Source organism: Cricetulus griseus, chromosome 5 (assembly GCF_003668045.3).
Source record: "Cricetulus griseus strain 17A/GY chromosome 5, alternate assembly CriGri-PICRH-1.0, whole genome shotgun sequence".
NCBI lineage: Eukaryota > Metazoa > Chordata > Mammalia > Rodentia > Cricetidae > Cricetulus > Cricetulus griseus.
The window spans coordinates 36,490,472-36,514,216 of NC_048598.1; the positions used below are offsets into that span (position 1 = coordinate 36,490,472).

A 23,745-nucleotide genomic window follows, 5' to 3' on the forward strand; every position below is an offset into this window, starting at 1 on the left:
AAGTAATATCAATTATCTCTTTTTGATGACAACATAATATCATGGCAAAAGTCAGGCATGCATGGCAGTGCATGGTTGTAATCCCAGATACTCTGGAGGCTGAAGCAGGAGGATTGTGAGTTTGAGGTCAGCTGGGAGATACAGCAATACCTCATCTCAAAGCACAAACACTCAGAAATCAAAAATAAAAACTAGAGGGAAAATACCACATGCATGGAAATGATATGACTGACTTTCAAATAACCCATGAGCCAAGGGAGAAATGAACAAAGTGCCTTTAAACAAAAATGGAGATAAAACATACTAAGATCTATGGGCTACACCCCAAGCAGTGTTGATGGAAGTTTACAGCCATTGATGCCTTGAGATACAATGACAGGTCATGTGAGATCTTTCTACTTTAAATGTAGACAAGGTGCAAACCATAGAAATCCACTCCTGCAGCTCCAGCAGTGGGGCGTGGGGTGCTGTGAATGCTAAACTAGGCTGGATTATGAAGCAAAAACTTGTCTCAAGAGTCACCTCTTTGGAAAGATAAAATGGAACAAATGCTTCTAGACTAGTTACTAAGAAGAGATGACCGGGGGTGGGGGAGATGAAAAGGAAGGGTTGGGGGAAAGCTCAATTGAAGTGTCTCACATGAGAACCTGAACTCAGTCCCCACCTAAAAAAGTCAAGTGTGGTAGACACTTGTAATCCCAGTGCTGGATGGAGACAGGAGGATTCCTAAGCCTCACTGGCTGGCCAGTTTAGCCTAATCTGTAGGCTTCAGGCCAATGTGAGATCCTGTCTCAGAGAACAATTATGGCACCTGAGGAACAGTATCTAAGGTTGCTGCTTATTGCACATAGACACACATGCATACTGGTGCACCTACACACAAACAAACAGGTACATGCACAAACATAAAAATAAAAATGGCTGGCTGGTGGTGCCCACGCCTTTGATCCCAGCACCAAGGAGGCAGTGAGGCGGGTGTGATCTACATAGTGAGTTCCAGAACAGCTAGAACTACATGGTAAGACCCTGTCTCGATAGATGGATGGATGGATGGATGGATGGATGGATGGATGGATGGATGGATGGGCTGGAGAGGGAGAGCTCTCTGGCTAAGAGCATTTGCTGTTCATACAGAGGGCCCAGGATCTGTTCTTACCATCCACATGATGGCTCACAAACAACCAGAGGCACATACATGGTGTAGATGCACACATGCAAGCAAAACACTCATACACATAAAATGAAAATAAATAATTCTTAAAAAGTAATAATTTTCTGATGCTGCAGAAACATAAAAGATCATTAGCCACTGTCATGAACAGCTTATGCCAATGAATGTAAAAAGAAATGCAGGGGTTGGAGAGATGGCTCAGTGCTCTTCCAGAGGACCCAGGTTTAATTCCCAGCACCCACATGGCAGCTCAAGACTGTAACTCCAGCTCCAAGGATTCTGACACCCTCACACAGACATATTAATCGATAGATAAAAATAACTACATAAATCAAAACATTTAGTAGCAATACATAATAAAAAATTATATATATGAAATGGGGAAATTCCTAGACATGCATGCCTCCCCAAGGCTGAGTCATGATGAAGTAGAAAACATGAGCAAACCAATAAAAAATGATGAAATTGTATTAGTACTTAAAAGCCTTCCATCAAGAGAAGCCAGGCCAGATTGCTTCACTAATGAATTCTACCAAACATTTAAAGAGGAACAAACACCAATTCTCCTCCCGCCTCCTCCACCGCTTTGGTTTCTTGAGGCAAGGGTAGGGTAGTTTGAAAGAAAATGGCTCCCAAAGGGAGTAGCACTATTAGGAGGTGTGGCCTTGTTGGAGTAGATGTGGCCTTGTTGGAGGAAGTCTGTCACCATGGGGGTAGGCTTTGAGGTCTCCTACACTCAGGCTACACCCAGTGAAACAGACCACTTTCTATTGCCTGCAAGATGTACAACACTTGGCTGCTTCTTCAGCCCATGTCTGTCTGCACGATGCCATGATGATAGTGGACTAAACCTCTGAAACTGTAAGCTGCCACCTCAACTAGATGTTTTCCTGCTTAAGAGTTGCTGTGGTCATGGTGTCTCTTCAGAGAGACAGAAACCCTAACTAACACACTGGGCTTCTCTGTATAGCCCTGGCTGTCCTGGAACTTTCTCTGTAGACCAGGCTGGCTTTGAACTCTCGGAGATGCACCTGCCCCTGCCTCTTGAGTGTTGGGATTAAAGGCGTGCGTCCAAACCAACGGGTCACCATTTGAAGATGTGGTTAGCTACCATAGTATTGCCGCTTGCATCCATCACCCACAAGCCAAGCTGACCTATCTTATCTTGGGCTCTTCCCTTTTGTTTCAGCTGGCCTCACAGGATCACCATACACTCACAGGTCTACCCCTAGGGAGGAGTAACAGACAAGGAGATCTGGTCTACCTCTTGAAGCTTGTGCTCAGTCCTGGAGATACCATTTGTGTCCTATAATGGGCTTGTTGCTAAGCCTGTCTGGGAGGACTCAGCATATATTGGGCAGTTGTAGTCTCTTGCTGACCTGGTGGTTAGACATTCTCCACCAGGCTCTCATTAGTAGGTTCAGCTGGTAGCTGCACTTCAGACTCGACACTTGGGAAGCCTTCAGTAAGGATCAGACTTTAAAAATCAACTTGACCAGAAAAGACCAAGTTATAGGTTAGGGGGAAATGATCTGACCAGCTGGTCAGAAAGAAAAAAAACAAAAAACAAAAAACAAAGGTCTGTTTTCAGGGGTCATGGGGAGAAGTCTGTAGGTGGACTTACGGAAGTAGGCATGAAGTGGGAAGTCTTCCAATCACCTTAGCTCCCTTAAAACAGCACCCATCATTAACAACAAAAGACAAGTGTCCAGTGACCAAGCCCCTTAGACCTCAGGAAGCCCCTGTCACTGGCCACTCACATTGGCTCAATAACAACAGGCTCAAATTGTCTATCAAGGGGAGGGAACTACGAGAATAAGAAGGGAAGAAGAGGAAGGATGCAGAGGTCATGAGGGAGCAGAAAGGTTGAGTCAGGTATAGATTAGAAGAAAGGATATGTGATAGGTAGGGTTTTAATTGGGGGGGGTGGTAGGGGAGGACGGGAGGGAGAAGGGAACTGGGATTGTCATGTAAAACAATCTTGTTTCTAATTCAAATAAAAAAATGATTTAAAAAATTGTCTATCAAACACTTTGATGTAAAGAGGAGACAAGCTATTTGTGGGTCAACAGCATGTAGAGTCTAGAGAAAAAGATTTACGGATCTACCACTAAGGTCCAACCAGCCTGGCTTTGAGAGTGTTTGATCTACTGGCACAAGACCCCATCCAATATCACTGTAGGCCCAAAACCCAGCTTTTCAGCCAAAAGGAATATCAGCAGGCCCATGGCTATGACACTCACTGATAGTAGCACAGAGGCACCATCTAGAAGCTTCCAGGTTAAATGAGCATTGGACTAGTACACTGAGGACATCCCTACAGTGCCAGATCAAAAGCACAAGCCTAGAAGCATGAGGGATCTCTTGCAGGACATAATACATGCTTTGAATCAAAAGCTCAGATATGGTACTTACTGTGCCCTCAAGAAAAGAAGGACACCTGGGGTCTGAGGAGCAGGAAGTGGACTTGGAGCCACACTTGCCTTCATGCCTGTGGTTCTGCTTTCTCCTTTCTGTCCCTCTAACTCTGAGCTCACAGGGTCCTAGAGCTAGAAAATCCTAGGTTCCCAGTGACCAGAGGCAGAGAGTGTTTAGCGTTTTGGCAGGGCAACTGACCCTGGCAATTAGGAAGAAATGGACTGCCACTACGCAATGAGAGCAAGGAGGATCTGCAGTGGGGGTTCCTGAATGGCAGTCTCCCATGGGGTATGCAGTGGTTTAACTGACCAATGAGTGGGGTCCATCTTATGAGTACAGAGATGCCCCAAGAACAACTGAAGGTCTAAAGCAGATATTACCATCCAGGAGCAGCAAACCAGAGATGGGGGGATCTGCAGGTGGCTGTAGAAGTGGCCTGGCCACCGCTAGGGGTAATAGATGCTTCTGAGGTTGAGATTGTGTGCTTAAGGAAGGAACTGCAACAGAGAAATGACATGTGGCTAGCATCTTTCCCTTAAGCCTCTGAATTGGCAGGAAAATTGGGTAAAAGAGAAATTGGTAGATGAGATGTAGCTATTGGCTTCCCACTTCTCACAGCTAGGAAGCTGAAGGAGAAACACAAATCAGATCCGTACTAATGAGCCCTTCCTAGGAGCCCCTAATTCGGGATCTATGAGAGGTCTCAGGTAACAAAGACGCCCCTCCGGTGTGATCTTCAATACAAAGATGGAAAATCCAGTATCCTGCAAGCAGGAAGAGGGGGGCAACCTCGAGGACGTGTTCTTAGTTATGGTTCAATGTGAGAAACTATGGTAATCAGAGCATATCCAGCACTGGAACCCCTGGAAAAGGGAAAAGCTTCAAACAAGTCAAGAGTCTCTCGCAGGCTGGTCTGTGGGAGTTGGAGGCAGATGGGATCAGTCAGAGCGCTGTGGACACACAAACTGAGCAATATTACCACATACCCGTCCTTGAGACACAGGCTGCATAACCTGAGGAGTCTGAGGGGGATCAGTCCCGGTGGATTGGCTTATCATTAGAGATATTTGATCATCTCCAATGGAGGTTGCCATGGATACCACCAGCTGGAAGACTGTGAAAGAGGGAACTAGGTACAGGGAAAGCAATGTATGATGCGTAGTTAACTGGGTCTGGTGGGATTATTCACCAGTGACTTTAAGGATGACTTGATTCAGCCATGACCTTGAGATGGGCATGGAGCCCTGGTGGCTTTCCTGAGCCCTTTGGTGGGACAAGACCCATAAATATGAAGTAGGCAAGGCTATGACAGACCTAAGTGACTTAAACCAGTGTGTACAGAATGTCCACCAAGTGAGAAAACAGCCAAGAGAAGCAAAGAGAAAGGTCTTTCTGGATTACTCAAAGGCAAATGTTCAAGAATTGCATCGGGCCCAAATTCTTGAAGGAAAAACATGATGGACAGAAAGCCAAATTCGGTGCTAAATTCGGAACTTCTGGAAGGCTTTAAAGCCAGAAAAAAACGTTTGTAGAAAGCATCCACAATCAAATAAGGCAGGTGCAAAGATCAACCCCATCCTAGGGGTGGGCAATTTCTTCCCCCAAAAAAGAGGGTGCCTTTCTTTCTTGCAATGTATTAGGCTATGCTAGGAGTGAGATGGGTAGATTGAAGGGGCAACAGCTGCAGCCACAACCACAGTGCTGGCCTGGAGACTCTGACTCAGGGAGCCAGCCTAAACAGCAAATGCAGCATGTGTGAGCAGGATCTCACGAGATTTGGAAACCTATTACGGAGATGAGCAGAGTGCGCCTAACGGTGCAAGCACGGTCAGTTCGTGCAGAGGGTGCAAAAGCCATGTGTTATTCTGGCATTCTGGGGGGAGTGAGGGCTATGTAAGGTACACGTGATACCCTCGGAGTTGATTAGGGAAAGCCTGCAACAGTCTTGGCCTGTAAATGCTAACAAGCGAACAAGAACCTTGTGAAAATGGTAAGAGATGCTACCGGGAGCAACAGACTGTTAAGGATCCCGGTGCTAGGGAGTGTGTCACCTCCCTAGGAGTGGCGGCCATAGAGACCCTTAAACAATAAGGTCCATTACAACTGCTGTTGGCTGCATTTCAGAGCTATAGATGGGAAAGTCATAAAGCTTTGGTTTCAGCACTTAGGGAAATAAAGCTAGGACTGAGCTGGATTTGTGTCTTCTACACCTACCTGCTCCTGTAGTGCTGGAATGTGCTACTAAGGATGCTAGGGAGAATGAAGGCAGAGTTATTCACCACTGTGGATCCTCCATGCTCCGTGATGGAAGTGCTAGGCAAGATGTGCCAGCTAGTGGACTGTTGGCAGGAGTGGTTATGGATTGAACTGACTTTCTGATTGGATACTGGGAGCTTAGACAAAACATGTGACCAGGGAAGGCATAGTCCAGTGGAGATGCACCTGTTGTTGCTTTGTGAAATGATGCACCAGCTAAGGTGCTTCCCTGAATTCATTACTATTACTGAAGTCCATGTCCAGTTTGATGAACAGTTTTTTTGTTTTGTTTTTAAAGATTTTATTTATTTATTATGTATCCAACATTCTGCTTCCATGTATATCTGCACACTAGAAGAGGGCACCAGATTTCATAAGGGATGGTTGTGAACCACCATGTGGTTGCTGGGAATTGAACTCAGGACCTCTGGAAGATCAGTCAGTGCTCTTAACCTCTGAGCCATCTCTCCAGCCCCGATGAACAGTTTTATACTCCTCATTTTTCATCCTTTTCCTGACGTGTTTTGCAATAGATGGACACCCTGAGACATGCCAACAGCCATGTTCTGGAGACTGAGGGAATTATGAGAGGGCGCAGAGTTTGGTACCTCACTGGGGTTAGAGAATAATCAAACATCTATATCGCCTCCCCTAGGGCTCAGACATCCTTTCGGAAGAGTGGAGGGACTATCTTTTGAGCCAAACTGTCACCGTCCTCCTGAGTTCAGCTGTGCCTACTTTTAGAGAGGACACCATCACAGATGGGCTTGCTGACTGTCAATGTTCCCCCAAAGAAGTAGGAGTTTGGACTGGCTCACCTGACTATCCAGCCACTCCAAACCTGTTGTAACAATTCTGCCCTAACTGCACTTGGCCTCAGGGTTTTGGGGGTAGTATCTTGGTGAGCAGACCTAGCGAGAGGGGCTCCATCTATCTGGCTCTGAAGAGTCGTTGTCCATGCTGGGCACAGACCTTCTAGCATAACTGCCTTAAGGCCAATCTTGCCTGGAACCCCTCTCCCCTTGTTCTGGTGTAATTACAGCTAATAGACTCAGCATCTCCCCAGAGTGCTCTTTGGTTGAATGTACCTTGGTTTGTCTTTGGGGCCTTAGGAGGAGAAGTAAATGTTGTTCATGTCTCCCCCAGGGAGGAAATTTTAGCAACAGTTATGAAATAAACGTGTCAGGAATTTTTTATCTAAGTTACTCACTAATGAGATTTCCATTAAGTATTACAATTTGTTTGAAAATGAATCCCAAGTGTTCAACATCAGAAATACTGAGCATTTATAAGCAAATGGAAAACTGTCAAAACAGGTCAGTATTCATGAAGCAGTCTCACCAAACACAATTTGCATTATTATGGTAAAATCATTTCTATGACTTAGTTTTTCTGAAGTTTATAGAATCATAAAATAGCAGCCAGACATGGTGGGTGCATTCCTGTACTGCCAGCTACTCCTGAAGTTCAAGTCTAGTCTGGGCAACTTCTCAAACCTCTGTCTCAAAGTAAAACTTTAAATTTTAAAAGGGGCTGAGGATGTAGCTCAGTGGTAGTGTTTGCCTAAAGTGCACGGTGCCCCCAGCTTGCTATCCAGCGCGTGTAAGCCTGCAAAAGCTGTCTAGAAAATAGCACTGAAAAAGGGACTATGACAGAGCACTCCAAAACCTTTCTGGTTCATTCCAAAGTCTTTCGTTATTTCTCCCTATATTTCATGTCATAGTTGACCCTCCACCCAAAATTAGGCATTTAATTGTCAGGAGGTAGCTCAGCTGCTTGGCTGGCAGAGAGCCTACCTCGTATGCACAGAGTCCTTGGTTCAATCCCAAACACTGTGAAGCCAGGCATGATAGCACATGCCTATAACCTGAGCACTTGGATCAGGAGGTCAGTGTTAGCCTTGGCTAAGTGACTCAGAGGCCAGCCTGGGATGGATGAGACCCTGTCTTGAGAAGCATTTTAAATGCTTTGTTCTAGATAACCTTGAAAAGAGAGCCTTTTGTATGTAACCAGTTAGCCAAAGTTGGCAGGCAGGGGCATGGGAGGGGCAGATGGAAATACACCCAGGATCCTTGGGGGTTTTTTTTGTTGTTTTTTGACATCTTCACAGAAAGTCACTGTTCTTAAAAAAAAAAAAATACATATTAAAGGGCTGAAGAGATGGCTCAGCAGTTAAGACCTGAGCAACTGGTCTTTCTTCCAGAGATCCTGAGTTCAATTCTCAGCAACCACATGTTAACTCACAACCATCTGTAATGAGATCTGGTGCCCTATTCTGGCCCATAGGCATACATGCAGACTGTACACAAAATAAACAAATCTTTAAAAAATACATATTAGCAATAGCAAAATTCACAAGAGAATCCTGAAGAATCAGCCAAAGGTAACCTCCCAAACATGCCTCCCTCCACTCGCTCACACTGCTGGACCTCAGGTCTGGTGAAGCTTCTCCCCTGGTGGCTATTCAGCTTCTTTTCTCCTTGGGAAGTAGTTGGTGACCTTATCCCTGTTGCCTCAATACTCAGTGTTGTGTCAGAACAGCGATCCTGGTGAACACATTCCCATCTCATGAGAGCATCAGTAATCTGACTTGGCTAGGTGCAAATGCAGATGGGACCAATGCCAAACTGGATAACGACATCGAAAGAAGTGGTGGCCTGGTGGGTAGCTTCAAGTGAGAGAATCCAGACAGATCAACTTGGGTTCAAGCAAGTACCTCTGCTCCCATGTACCAGGAGCCCCCAGCTTACACTGACAAACCAATGGGACCCAGATGTGATAAGTCATACAATCAATAGATGCTTAAGAAAGAAAAACAGAGCGGAGGTGGTCAGTAGAGAATTACCCACCCCAGGATGTAGTGGTTTACATGCCTGTAATCCCAGAACTTGAGAGGTAGACACAAGAAAATCAGGAGTTCAATGCCAGCTTCTGCTAGCCTGAGCTACAAGTGAGAGTCCCAAAAAACACAATCAGAAAATAAAAAGAAAATTATAATAATAATCGATTGGGATTTTTACCTCTGGTCTCCTGGAGGCCAGAGAGATCTCCCTGCACTGTCCCCAAGGCTGCTTAAAATGGAGGCGAGCATTGGTCAAGAGTCAACTTGGTAGTAAGTGACTCTGAACAGATGGAGGAAATTAACCACCCCTGAGCTTCTCCCGAAAACACCACTTCCATAGAGCAGATTTGCCTGGTCTCACAGCATCAAAGCACAGCTGGTGATGCCATGCTGAAGCATTGCTAAGAAACAGGGCTGGAATGGCAGGAACAACAAGGGTTTAGATGGGTTTCACCTTGTGGCTCTGCTATGTGAGGCTGAGACAGAGCCTGAGGAATATCCCAGGGGCAGGCAGAAGAGCAGGAAGGAGCATCCCCCGGCAAGGTGGAAGGAGACAGATTCTACTCACGGCAAATTGTGAAAAAATACAGATACACAGATATGTTCCAACATAAAGTAATACCCCATTCACCTTTACAAAGTGTCACCTTTGCAGTGTGTGTGTGTGGGTGTGTGTGGGTGTGTGTGTGTGGGTGTGTATGTGTGTGTGTGTGTAGGTGTGTGTGTGTGTGTGTGCTGCTAAGGACTATAGATGGAACCAGAACACTCTTGGGAGCTAGCCCTGCCCCAGCCCCCCCTTCTTTGCCTTTAGAACTCTCTAGTCCTCTGCCCAGTGGCCAGTCCCCCTCCTCTTCCCACACTGAGAATGGCACTTTGACCTGTATTAATAATTCTCTCATTTTCCACAGTAGTTGTACCCCATATACATGTGTCTTTAAGAAGTGTGTCATTCAATTTTGTGTGTGAGGGGTCACATGCTCAAGAATGCAAGTGCGGAGGCCCGAGGTTGCTTTTGAGCGCCTTCTCAATCACCGTCTATCTTAATGTGCTTGCTGTTTGCTTGTTTCTGAGACCACGGCACGCTCTGAACTGGAGCTCACCTATTGGCTACATAGGCTGTCCATCAAACTCTCATTCCCTCTTGTCTCAACACTAGATCTCAGGTTTGTCCTGCCACACCCAACTTCCCAATGGGTTGTGGGGATCCAAACTCAGGGCCTCTTGCTTATATAGCAAGCACTTTACCCTCTTGCTTAACTTGTTATGTTTTTCAGCTTACTTTGTTCCACAAAATGTTAGTGAGATTCAGTGTTTGCTCCATGACCATTGTTTGTTCATTTCCATTGCTCTGCAATATGTCATTTTATATTCATGCCCAAACTATCCCTTCTGTCACTAATGAGCATTTGAGTTGTTTTCAGTTATCTTGAATCATACACACTGTCACTATCAACTTTCTTGCAGGTAGTTTCTGGCGTAAGGATTACTTCTAGATGGATTATCATTATTTTAGTTCATTTGTTTCGGAGACAGGATCCCACTATGGAGCCCAAGCTGGCCTTGAACTTGAGATCGTCCTATCTCAGCCTCCAGAGTATTGGTGTTACACCTATGCACAAACCAATCTGACTGTAAAGGGTTTACTGCTTTTTTGCCTAAGGTATTTTTTCTTTCAGTTCTGGAGAGGCTATTGTTGGTACTTAAGGAAATTACGCTTTAACATTTATCTTGTGTCCATTTTGCTTCAGTTTTTCATGGAAACAATCATGTAAAGAAGGCAGGATATTTGGGAGGAGGTAGGGGATGAGCAAAGGGGGTGGGGGGTGAAAGTGTTGGGGGAGGGGAATGAGTAAGAGCAAAGTAAAATGACACATACATGGAACCCAAAACTTCACAGGTCAACTTTAAAAAGTAAAAAATACAATCATATCAACCTTCAAGTCATAAGAACAGTGATTTTGACTGTACCTTCTAAGTGATCACACTTCTGAATAGACCACAATAAATGACTGTGGTGGTTCCAAGCGTCCTCACTCAATCTCGACCTTTGCTGGGGCCACGGTGGAATGCGTTACCATTTAGTAACATGTTGGCAGTTACAAGGAGGATTTGAGAAAGATATTTTTATCCCGTTTAGGCAGACTCTATCAGCGTAGTGTTGAATCCTGTCAAATACCTTTTTTAGCTTTCCCTGAAATAGTCATAGCTTTTTACTGAACTGCTGGTGTGAGAATGATGCCAGTTCAGTCAGTGTTTCATAGTCTCTGCTATGTATCAAGCCAATTAACAATGTAGAAGAGAGTGTTTTCTATCTTTCTCAAGGTCAAAGGTATCACAATAACAACTTCAGGCACCCTCCATGGCTTTTTCTTCTCCCTGAGTCTTTTGTCCATAGCTGAGAACATGAACTAGGCTAAGATGACAGTGACTATTGACTGACAGGCGAAGTTCAAGGATCCTTTTCTTAATGACAGCCTCGTGCTCAGCAGGTGGGGCAGAGCATTAAAATGCTTTCCTAATCTCAATTGCTTCCCTGGGATTAGGATTATGAAATAAAAAGCTGCCGTGGGACTCCAGTTGGGGAGCAGATGCCTGGTAAAGACAGCATGTGGTTAGTCAGGGCAAGAAGCTGCCTAGCCAGTGCGGTCTGGAGTTGAAGTCCCTGCAGAAGGTTCCTGACCCGGTGAGCTCCTTACCTGCCAATCTTGGGGAGCTAGAGGGGCTGACCCTGGGCAGGTAAGAACCACACTTCTGCTCTCCTTGGTGTTATGGTGGAAGCTTCATCACAGCCCCTGGCATCCATACCCAAAGAGTCTGGCAAGTTATGGTGGAAGCTTCTCCCCAGTGCCTCTCCCCTAACTTCCTTCAAACCCTGCTGCATCTCAGAAAGCCCAACAAATGACCCCTCCCCCAGGGATGCTCAAGACCACTCCTACAGAGTATTTAAACTGCCCCCGCAAGTCCCCCAGAAAAATAAGACTCGTGGTTTTCTGGTCTCGCTTTCCTATCTCCTCTCTGGGGGGCTGGAAGGCCATGAGGGAGCACTGAATCCATTAAGCATGGGGTTTTTCTAATTCAGTTTGATTTGGTCTGATTTGGATAGCTACATCAGCAGAGAAAACTTTTCAACTGGGTTTTAAAAGCTGCAGCCACTGCAGCATGGGAAAGCTGGTGTGTGTGTGTGTGTGTGTGTGTGTGTGTGTGTGTGTGTATGCTGGTGTATGTGTGTGTGGATGTGTATGTGGGCATGTATTCATGTGTGTGCACATATGTACGTGTAGGGAGGCATAGAAGAAAGTATGTCGGCTGCTATCTGGAGGTGCCCAGTGGCCAGGTTGCTGACTCCACCCCTCTCAATGGTCTCTTCTAGCTTGTCTTCGTATGTGTCTCTCATTATTGCCTCTTCTCCCTCTCCATTATCTTACTGATAGCTGTTTTACCTCCAAATTGCCAGGCTATCTCAGCATTAGAGTGAAGGACAGCAACACCATGTCTATGATCAGTGGCCTTTGGGGAACGGGGCAGTGTGAGAAGACCTAGGCGAGTATAAAGTTATGTGCATGTCAGTTAGAAGCCTGATCCTGGCCTTGCCCCTAAACACCTTTCTCAAAGAGCGTAGGGCAGGACTGGCTGTTCTGAGTGGATGCTGGAAACCCACGAAAGTAAGCTAAGTCTACTTGGCAATCAGCAGTCCTTAAGCATCCTTCTAGTAGGGGTTTCTCTCTCTCTCTCTCTCTCTCTCTCTCTCTCTCTCTCTCTCTCTCTTTTTCCTTAGCCATCAACACCCTTTGTGTAGCCAGGGACACAGTGAGAATCAGACACCACACTACTATAGGGAGCTTTCTAGTGGGAAAACGTGTGATCATTGTTTCGATAGGACTGGGCAGGGTGTTAGGACAAGGATAGGATGCTACGTGAGTGTGGTGGAGCACGCCTGGAGTACTAGTAAGGTAGCTGCAGGGGAATTAGGAGCTCAAGGTCATCTTTAATATACTTACAAGTTAAAGGTCAACCTACAAGAGACCCTTTCTCAAAAAACAAACCTAAAATAGGGAAAGCGGGTTGAGTGGGTTGGAGAACAGACACTTCTTTCTCCTAGTCCTGACATCTCTGAGTTAGGAAGACGGTGTGGGGGGGGTCTGTGAGGAAGGACCATTCTCCTGGTTGACGTTTTCTCTCATTTGTCAGGGAAGGGGTTAGCAGAGAGACAGCAAGCTCACCAGCATCTCTTCTTGTAATGTCCCTCACCGCGTTGTGGGGGCCCATCCTTGTGACCTAACTACCTCCCAATGATCTCATCTCCCAACACAGTCATAATAGGGATTAAGGCTTCAATACATGAATGGAGATGTCCACAGTGGCAGGGTCATTGCATGGCTGGACTGAAGCCTGGGCAAAGAGCAAGGAGACCAAATCAGCCCCCACAGTTGGGGAAACAAAAGCAGCTTGACACTGTGGGGTGTGAGGGCAGCTGCCAAGGTTTGTGAGAGTTAGAGCTGGAGGGATCTGTGTGCTTCAAATTGCCTGGCAAGCTCATCAGGACATAGATTCCTGGGTCCTCTCCATCCCAAAGAATCAACGCCCATGGAGGAGACCATGGAAGCAGTCTCTTGCCAGTGACCAGGGAGGGAGTCCACAGGTGCCATGGTCAGTCTCGTCCCTAGAACCCCAAGTACTAGAAGATCACAGAGTGCTCAGTCTCACTGTCTCTGGCTCCTGCCTATATGCCCTGAAGCTAGGGCCAGCTGCCTTGTCCCTTCATCATGTGCCCACTCAAATACAAGACAGAAGAGCTTGGTAAAGACAGGTTTCCAGTCGAGCAAGTGTCCTTAGTCTGTACAGTAGGGCACGACATTATGTCTCGCCCACCTTGTTTCTGCCTGACTGGACTCTAGCCTTGTGACCTGCAAGCACAATCTTTCTCATTTCTCTGTCCTATGTGAAACCCGGATTCACACCCCTCGGGCTCCTCAGCCCTGCTGGGTTTGGAGCAGCACCGTGGAGAAGCTGAGGAGGAGGGGGGGGGGAGGCCTGCCTGTGCCTCACCTAAGGTGAATCAGAGGCTTCTAGGAGAGTTGTCCTCTAGCTGCTCAAATGGGTGAAGGGCTGTGTGTTTTCCCAGGCACTTCCACACCCGTCTATGCTGTGCATATGCTATTCTTTCTCAGATACATCTTCCTACCCAAGCTCCCCGCTGCCGATTCTGAGCCCCAGTTCCCAGTGACACCACTTCCCACACAACACCTTCCCCTCAATCAGCTGTTCCTGCAAGCAGTTCACACCACCCTGCGCTAGACTGACCTGAAACTCCAACACAAAAGTGTACATGCCTGTCCCTCCTGCTTCTCTTTTGCTGGAAACTCAAGGTCATAATCTACAGAGCTTCATTTTGTTCCGTAGTTCCGATGCACCAGGAGTTCACCAGATGTCTGTGGAAAAAAGCAGAGTCCAGCTGAAGCGAGAGGCGCCTCCTGAAATATGGATGGCATGATGAAGCTTTGCTGGTGGTTTGGTATTTTGAGACAGGTCTTGCTATGAAGCCCTAGCAGGCCTGGTATGTGTTACACATAGACCAGGCTAGTCTCAAATTTGTGGCCATCCCTTTGTTTCAGGTTCCTGCGTGCTGGGATTAAGTATACAACACCCACAGCACAGGATAATTTAACAGCATTTTAAGAATTGCTCTTTGTTGTCTTTAGGACTGGAGGCTCCTCTTCTTCCCCAAACAAATTAATGAGTAAACCAAAGGCGACTGTTTGCATCTTAGAGGGCTGGGGGAAGGCAGGGTTCCTTTAAACATTAAACCTTCTGAAACTTGCAGAAATGTGCCTTACAGATCATTAACTTCGCTGGGAGGAAGGGACCAGGAGCCCTGGGAAATACCTGTGGGAGTCTGAGTTCAGAGAAGAAGCAAGGCAGACTACCTTGGAGCCAGATAGGACTGGGTTCACCTTCTAGCTACATTAGTTGTGAGGCCCAGAGCAAGTCACTGTCCCTGAACCCCCAAATTTCCACACTGCAGAAGTGGAGGCACACTGCACCATTCCTGTTTTGTAAAGATTAAAGAGAGTCCTTAGTTTTGTGGGTCCCAGTAGCAACTGTTCTGTGATGCTGTCTGTGGAAGACCTGAAGGGGCTAACCTGTTTTCAGGGTTTTCCTTGGACAGCAGGAATAAGGAACAACAAGCAGAATCCAGAGAGGAAGGGCTACCCACCCCTTGATGGCACATTTTGGGTACTGAAAAAATTCATACACACACCCCCCACAGATGATTATGATGATGATTTGCTTTTATTTTATGTGTATGGGTGCTGTCATGACTACTCTTGGTTGTCAACCTGACTACATCTGGAATGCACTAGAATCCAGACATGGAGGGATTCACCTGTGATCCAGATCTGGAGGCAGGAAGACAGCATGCCTTTGATCCAGATCCTGAAGTCAGAAGGCACACCTTTAATCTAGGCCACGCCTTCTGCTAGAAGCGAATAGAAGGACAAGGGAAGAAGGAGGGAGTTGTTCATTCTTCACCTGCTCACCCTCGACTTGTCAGCACAGCCATTGGCATTGGAGCCTACTTCTTCAGGACCCCAGCATACACAGAAGACCAGCTGAGACACCCAGCCTTGTGGGACTGAGCAGCTACTGGGTTCTTAGACTTCCATTTGCAGCTAGCCATTGTTGGACTGCAGCCTGTAAGCCATTCTAATTCATGGCTTACATGAATTGAGAGAGAGAGAGAGAGAGAGAGAGAGAGAGAGAGAGAGAGACTCATTTTATAAGTTCTGTGGCCATAGAGAAACCTGACTAATACAGGTGCTTTGCCTGCATGTATGTTTGTGTACTACTTCATGATTGGTGCCCTCAGAGTCCAGAAGGTGTCAGATCCCCTGGAACTGGAATTACAGACAGGTGGAAGCTGTCAAGTGGGTGCTGAGAATTGAGCCCAGATCCTCTGGAAGAGCAGGCAGTGTTCTTAACCACTGAACCATCTCCCTGGCTCTGATTAGAGGATTTTGCTGTTTGGTGTTTAGAGACAGGGTCTGATCTATGCAAGGTTGGCTGTGAATTTTCCTGTGTAACTATAAACTGAGGACGATCTTGAACTTGTGGTATTCCTACCTCTGCTTTCTTAAGTGCTAGGATTACAAGTGTATACAACAACCACACCCAGTTACGTGGTGCTAGGTATCAAACCCAAGCCCAGGAGGGCTTCACACTTGCTAGAGGAACACTACCTACTGAACTACATCCTAAACTGATTCAAAGTGATTGATTTATTTGGGGTTTGTTTTTGTTTTTGTTTGTTTTGTTTTGTTTTGTTTTGACAGGGTCTCACTGTGTAGCACTGGCTAGTCTGAAACTCGCAAAGATTCGCCTGCCTCTGCCTCGCAAGTGCTGGGATTAAAGGCGTGCGCCACCACTACCCGGCTTCAATTTGAGTTTTTAAAGACTAAATATTTCATGTCATGCTGCAGATGCTAACATCCACACTGAACAGTGTGTCAATGGAGATCCTTGAGTCCTTGAAGACCTGCACTTACTAGCTTGGCCCTGACTGCTCACGTAGTTGTACAAGGGGACAATAATAGTGCTGAACCCTTGAAGTTGCAGTAAGATGACTGCACAGTGCTTAGACAGTGCCTGTGCAGGTAGACAGGCCCTCCATGATAAGTTGTCACGGTATTGTGCCGTGCTCAGCATTAAAGCAGAGCAGAAAGTGCCTTGTTTAAGGAACACTTATTCTGGGAACATGGCAGGAAGGCGCCTCTGACTCTGTTCACCAGGCTGTGGGACTTGGACTTGCTCACTTACACAGGGTTTTGTGGATAACATCTGTGGCCCCTAAATTGGTCCTACAGTCAGTTTCTGCCAGTCTGCTCAGATCTGGGCTGGATTACCTGCCCAGGTCTCCTGCTAGCATTCAGCTCACTTTAGGGGAGGTAGACATCCTTTTGGTTACTGTAGTGCTCAGATTGCACCCAGGACCTCTTGCACACAAAGCAGATTCTCTACTCCAGCACGACATCCTCACTCGGCCTGTTTCTTCACTTTTCATTTTGAGAAACGGTCTCACGAAATTGACTAGGTTGGCCTGGAACTAGCAGATCCTCCTGCTTCAATCTCCAGATCAACTGGGATTACAGGCCCACACACACCAGAACAAGGGGCAGAACTGTTGTTTCCTCCATATGCCGTGCTCAGACCCTTAGCTCTGTGCAGCCCCTGCCATCTAGCAGCTGACCGGCACAAAAGGTTAAGTACTTTAGCTTGAGGTAAAACTCGGCAAAGGAACGATTCACGAGGACTTTCTCTTTTCAGATGTTTTTGAAATGTGAAATGTCCTGATTCCTCTTAGTGTGCATTTCCCCCCCTCAAAAAAATGTGTTTGGACATTGGAGAGAGACTTGGTCACCTCCCTCTTGTTAGATGGAGAATGCTCTGTTGCTCCCTCAGCTTAGGCCTGAACCCAGGTCTGTTCGAGCATCCTCAGGGCCCTGCGAACCGGTCCCTTCCCAAGGCAAACCCCACTTTTGGCGGACAAGATGAGCGGTCCACCCGGGCCTGCCTTAGCGCCTCTAACACAGCTGCGGCCAATGACCTTGACCTGGGAGGGCGCCCAAGGGCGATGGGGTCGGCCCTGCGGGGAAGTCCACCGACTCATCCCGAAACGTTATCTACACCCAGCGTTTCTCAGCTTCCCCCTCCAGCAGAGCTGGCGTAGTCGGCTGAAGCGTGGCGCCTCCGGCACTCCGGCTGCGCCCCCACAGTCACTTCGTCTCCCCTCCGCCTTCGCCCCCGCGTCCCCGGGGAGGGATTTGGTCCGGCGTCCGGTGGCAGCCCATGCGCTCTTTACTCCAGGAGCATCTCCCGCCGTCTGGGCAGCAGGAGAGCGGAGCCGCGGCTGCTCCGGGCTCCCAGCTCCCAGCTTGCGCCCCGTTGAGCGGCCACGACCCCAGGAGGTCTCGGGAGGCTGGGGGTGGGGACAGACCGAGGTCGCGGCTCCTCCAGCCCCTTCCGCTGCCCCTCCTCTCGCCTTCCTCGCCCTCTCTTCCCGGGCGGCCGGCTGGGCCTCTCACCTTCAAGCAAAGCCATTAAGTAGCGGTCGTTGCGGGGCCTGGGGCGCAGAGCATTCCCGTCGGCCTCGCTTCGCAGGCCCCGGGGCCGGACGCCATCCCAGGGGCGAGGCCTGCGGGTCACACTCCCGCCTGCTCGGATTTAGGGCGAGTCCTTCCCGGGACTCTGCTGCGGCCCGGGGCAGGGAGAGTGCGCCAGGGCCTCGCCTCCCCGAGGGTTGGAGGGGATGGAGGCGGCAGCGAAGACTGCGCGCCGCTCTCAGTGAGTACGGAGAGGAGCGGGCGGGGTGGGGGGCGCAGAGGGGACCTGGACCCCCCCGAGACTCGACCTCCACCGCGATACAGCCGGAAGAGTTGAGGAGGCTCTTCACGTCCATTTTCGTTCCAGTTTTCCCGAGTTAGAGTGTCGATGCTAGGAGTGGAGGACTCGGTAACGTCTTCCAGGAATACGGTCCAGAGGCCTTCAGGGGGAGGGTCTCATTCTTTAAGGTCTGCAGACAAGGCTGTCTGGAGCGCAGTTCCTTCCAGAGTTTAAGGGCTCTGGAGTTCTCTGGAGTTATTTTACTGAAAGGGTTCATGTTACAGTCCCAACCCTGGCCTCTGGATTGGACCTCAGAAGAGACAGCTGGGCTGCAAAGAGAAGCCTAGTGTAGTCTATATCGTTAGTTCTCAACCTTCCTAAAGCTATGACCTTTAATACAGTTCCCCCATGTTGTGGTGACCCCCACCATAAAATTATTTCCGTTGCTACTTCACAACTGTAATTTTGCTGCTGTTGGGAATCGTAATGTAAATATCTTTGTTTTCCGATGGTCTTAGGCGACCCCTGTTGAAAGGGTCTTCCGACCCCTGTTGAAAGGGTCTTCCGACCCCTGTTGAAAGGGTCTTCCGACCCCTGTTGAAAGGGTCTTTCGACCCCTGTTGAAAGGGTCTTTCGACCCCTGTTGAAAGGGTCTTTCGACCCCTGTTGAAAGGGTCTTGACGCACAGGTTGAGAACCACTGCTCCGGATGATCCAGTAGAGGAAAGGACTTCTGTCCTAAAGATAATCCTTAAACTTCACGGATTTATTGCTGTGACATGTTGTGTTGTAGGTGTACCCTGCTTTATAAAATACATATGTCCCTGAAAAGCGTATAAATTGAATTGTAATAAGTGACTATAGAGGAACTGAATGAAGGCTTTAAGAACATCTTCTGGTGGACCCTTATTGTGTGAAGGGAGTAATTAACTCCTAATCTGTCGTTTATTCATGGATTCTTATACACTGAGTTTACTTAAGATGATTTCTCAGAGTAGTCTAACAAAGCAACCATAAGACACAGTAGTGTATACAGTGAGTAAGTAAAACAGTTGTGACTGTCCTTCTCTGTATAGCCATTGGAATCAGCCCAGCCACCAAGGAGCTGTGTAACACTGGTGAGGTTTGTGACTACCATGGTCTCAGGTCTTACCTAAGAATAGGGGAGTGTGATTAATTGATCACTGTTCTGGAAGAGCACTGAGCTTGGGGTAAAAGCTTTTGATTACAAGCTGGACTCCCCCATGGCATCCATGGGGTGTAATTTCTCTATGCCTCAGTTTCCTCATCTGTTAAAAAAAGAGGATACTAATACCATTCTAACACAGATATGTCCGAATTACTTTAGAGAATGTTGGGGTGTTTGAAAAGTCTCTGCCTGGCATAGAGCAGATGGCTGATAGTTTATGACTGTCACTATCTCCTTTTGAGTCTATGGCTTCCACCACTGTGGTTGGGATGAAGCTGGCAGGCACCACCTTCTACTGGAAGCACAGGTCCTTCGTCCACAAGGAAGAGTATATTGGCCATTAGCCAACACTGACATGCTCTGAGGCTATCCATTAGCCCAGGGTTGGGAAATTACACTGCTTTTTACTGTGGTCCATATTGGACATAGGATTAATTGTTTGAAGCCTTGTTTTGCTCACCTGTAAAATGGGGTTAGAAAAGCTGGGAACACAACATGCATAAAGTCCCAGACCCTCTGAGTGTCTATTGGCAGCTAGTGGTTGCTGGGGAAGTGGTATCATTTTCTTTAATGGTATAAACACTGGCAAGTTGCCCATGCTCTTACTTCCTCACCCATGAAAGAACATTACTCGTGTCAGGAGGAAATAAGCTTGGTAGTAACTTGTTCATACTGTCCTTTGACTTGTCCTTTCCAATATGTGTCCACTTTATGTAGAGGACACCCCTCTGCTCTGTCTTGAGATATCTGAGCAGGAGTCCATATCAGAGCACTCTGGGGGACCAAGCAGGTTACCAGAGCCATCCAGGTACAGGGTTTCAGCTTCTCCCTTTTCCTGCAGAGCATCCAGGTCAGGGAACAGAACAACCAGCCCCATGCATGTGACTCCAGCTGTGGCCAGAAATGGTCCTGAACAACCAGACAATGGACCCCTCCCAAGACCCACACTCTGCCCCCAGGAAGACCGACTTCCTAGCCTGATGGTTCCCAAGCCTCTTGGGGCATGGACGCTGCAGCTTCAAGGCCCTTCTGTGCTCGAGTCCAAAGTGAAGGCCTTGAAGGAGAAAATGATGGCAAGGAAACAGGGGGCAAATCCCTGCTGTCCCAATTCCTACGAGCGTCCATCCCCCACAAAATCCAAGTGCCACCAAGTCAAGTCTGAAGCAGTCTGGAGCCTCCCTGAGAGCTCTCCTCTCTCAGATGCCCTGGTGGTCCCCCATGCTCAGAACCAGATTGGTGGGCAGCTAGACAGCAGTGTTAATGAGAAGAAACCTGCCAGGAATGGTGGATCCAGGCCATCTACCCCTGGCCTTGAGAGCTGGAATGGGCAAAGCCTGTGGTCCCCAGAAGCGGCATGGATGCTGGCTGATCATGTGGAAGGCCCAGCACCAGGACCTGGCTCTTTACAAGAGAGCCCCAACAACCATGTTTCTTCAGGCCAGCTACAGGGGCTTGGTGCCTCTAAAACCACCCACTTGAGCAGCCTGAAGAAGAAAAGACCATACACACTTGGAGACGGTGTGGTCACCAAGGCAGATCTAGACAGCACAGCCCTAACCTCCAAGGAGGACTTAGTCCCCAGAACAGACCTGCAGGAGGTGCTTCGGAGAGCTGGTGGCCTGGAGGGCACTGGGACGCATGCTTTGTCCCTGTCTGACCAGGTGGAAAGGAACCGCCTCCTGCTGCAGGAGATGCTGAAAGTTTCCAGACAGAGTCCTCCCAAGGTGGGAAGCCCAGACTGTACTCCATCCTGGGACAGGGCTGCGTCAGGTGAGCCTCATATTGAAGGCCTGGGTTGAAGCAAATGGGAAGTGGTAGGGAAACCGGAAAGATGGGAGAACACAATAATGTCACTCAAATAGTCACTATCCAGCTGGGACATGAGGCCCTTAATACCTCATAAGCAGCCTTAACTGCCACAAACCCTGTGACCCTACATATCAGTGGGAGGCCATCCCTTGTGCTTGGGGACAGAGGCCGTGTGACTCTTCCCTATATCTTTGCAGAGTGGCCTCATACACCACTGATGACGTCATCCCCCACTGTGCTTTGCGCCCTCTGGTGGGCTGGCAGGCAGGAGCACTTCACTGCAGAGGTTGGGCAGAGAGCAACACAGGACTCCAAAAGACATCCTTTCTTGAGCTTTCTCACTACCTTACCGGAGGGCATTCATGAGGTCCTCTTCACCCACTCTCGGTTCACTCAGTCTTTGTGACAGCCTGTGCCTCCATTTCTCAGACCAGAACATGGGTCACAGTCCCCACTTTCCAATCCCATCATACCGGAGATTATGTGTGTGAATTTGGGGGACATAGGCACTCAGCCCACAGAGGGACTAGAGCATCTCTCCTCTGTGTTCACTGAGTAGCAGCTGAGAGCCCAGTTGGTGGCTCTGTCCTGATCTCTGCTTCTGCTCTGGGCCCTAGAGCGACCTGCGGGAGACGTGGACTGGGACTCGGGCAACCCCCTGCAGGACTCAGGTCAGAGCAGGTAAGGGCTCTTCCTTACTGCCATTCCTCCACATACCCTGCACCAGAGCAGAAGGAAACCTTGCAAAGGCCCGAGGAGAGAAAGGCAAACCTTCACCGGTGGATAGTGGCCACTGCCAACCATCGTCCTTGAGACCCTGTGGAAGGTACAAGGCTGCTGCCTGCCTGTCATTTGAGCCACTGTGTGCAGAGGTCTGCAACAAGCCTTCCAATTACCTGCTTTGTGTCCTGGAGGCCGTTTCCCCTGCCTAGGCTTCTGTCTCTTTCAAGCTGAGAAGTCATAGCTGTCTGATTACTTCGCAGGGTTAGTGTGAAGCTAAGGACATGGATGTGAAACTCCTTAGGAAACGTACAGGAACCCCAAATTTTTTTTGTTTGTTTGGTTTTTGTTTTGTTTTGTTTTGTTTTTGTTTTTTTCGAGACAGGGTTTCTCTGTGTAGCTTTGGCGCCTATCCTGGTACTCGCTCTGGAGACCAGGCTGGCCTCGAACTCACAGAGATCCGCCTGCCTCTGCCTCCCGAGTGCTGGGATTAAAGGCGTGCGCCACCAATGCCAGGCAGGAACCCAAAACTTTAACTTCACTTATTCTTTTCCTAATCAGAGGAATGTGCTGGGCTCAGGATCAAGGGTTTCCACTCCAACCTCTCACTGGGGCCCACACACTGTTTTCTAGCCCTTTCATCACTGTTTGGGGAAGTTGGTGTCCCCTGAGTTTGGGGAAAGAGGGGTGTGATGGGGGCCACATGGAGGTCTGAGCTTCTCTTGGTGCCCACTCAGAGGCTGGCCTCAGCCTCAGCCTTTGCTGGAATGCTGGCACATGAGGCTGAGATAGGCCCTGGGGCTGGGAGTGGCTCCTATTCCGTGATGTCTGCCCGCAGCAGTCAGCTTTGTTCTTATTGATCAGGCTGCTCCCCATGTGTCCCATTGTTCTCCCCAGAACATGGGTAAGACCTCTGCCTTACTTAGGCAGCAGATAACTTACAAACCGCAGGAATGCCAATCTTGCAGTTCAAAGGTGGTAATCAGCCCCCACCTAATTTCCTAATCCCATCACACTGGGGGGTGAGATTTCAACATACAAATTTTGGGAAACAGCTCATCTCTTGCTTCTGCTTTAGCAAGATGAGGTGTCCAGAGTCAGGTAATCAGAGTTTCGCTCAGCTGAGATGGGGTGGCAGGAGGAGAGAGGGTTGCCTGGCTCTTTCGTCACTCGGTATTTATGTCTGGTCTCTTCTGCCTTCCTGGCTGCTGTTCTCAGCCTCCCATCACATCCTTATCTGGCCCTGCCCCTGTGGTCCTCAGGGATACTCTGCTCATGTCCTCTCTCTGCATCCCTGTGAACCCTCTGAGAAAGCCTGGGAAAAGGAATCTGCTTGCTGTAGAGACAGAACCCCTTTCACTGCACTCTCCCACTCAGCCCCCTAGCCCTCACAAGGAAGTGCAGCTGCTGGGGTTTTGCTTAGAGGCCCTTGTAAAATGAAAGCCAGTCCCTGGCTTGCACTGAGATAATAAGTAACAAAACCTGCTTCTCATAAAGGAGCCACTCAACCAGGGAGAGGGAAGGACTTTCACACATGCCGGTTAGGATGTTTAGAACTCTCCGGACTAGATTCCTAGTTTAGTTTAACCTGACAGGCCATATTTGCCAGGGTTCAAGCATGAGAGTCAGGTGTGATGGCACATAGCTGGCAGCTCATCACTTAGGAGGCTGAGACAATAGGATCACAAGTTCCATGCCCACCTGGGCTACATAGTGAAACCTTGTCTCAAAAAGAGACAGACAGCCAAACAGATCTCAGGTATGACATGTATGCATGTGTATTGCACGATTTGTGTGTGTGTGTGTGTGTGTGTGTGTGTGTGTGTGTGTATGTGTGTGTGATGAATCAGTGTATGTGTCTGAGGGGACATATACACTCAGAGAGAAAGACTGATGAACTCTGTTTTAGGACCCTGTTCAAATACTAGTAAAATGTCCCCTTAGAGTGCCTGGCATATTGAGC

At 48.2% G+C, this 23,745-nt stretch overlaps 1 protein-coding gene across 1 annotated transcript in view; it reads left to right on the plus strand.

The window, feature by feature from the left end:
- The first annotated feature begins 17,293 nt into the window (after positions 1-17,293).
- Positions 17,294-23,745, plus strand: part of Kiaa1614 (KIAA1614 ortholog) — a 31,883-nt gene continuing 25,431 nt past the window's right edge. Inside the window, exons 1-3 of the mRNA XM_027417344.2 lie at positions 17,294-18,026; positions 20,095-21,023; positions 21,680-21,743. Of these exons, the coding sequence (XP_027273145.1) occupies positions 17,992-18,026; positions 20,095-21,023; positions 21,680-21,743 (1,028 nt within the window). The 5' untranslated portion in view covers positions 17,294-17,991. The remainder of the gene's footprint in view (positions 18,027-20,094; positions 21,024-21,679; positions 21,744-23,745) is intronic.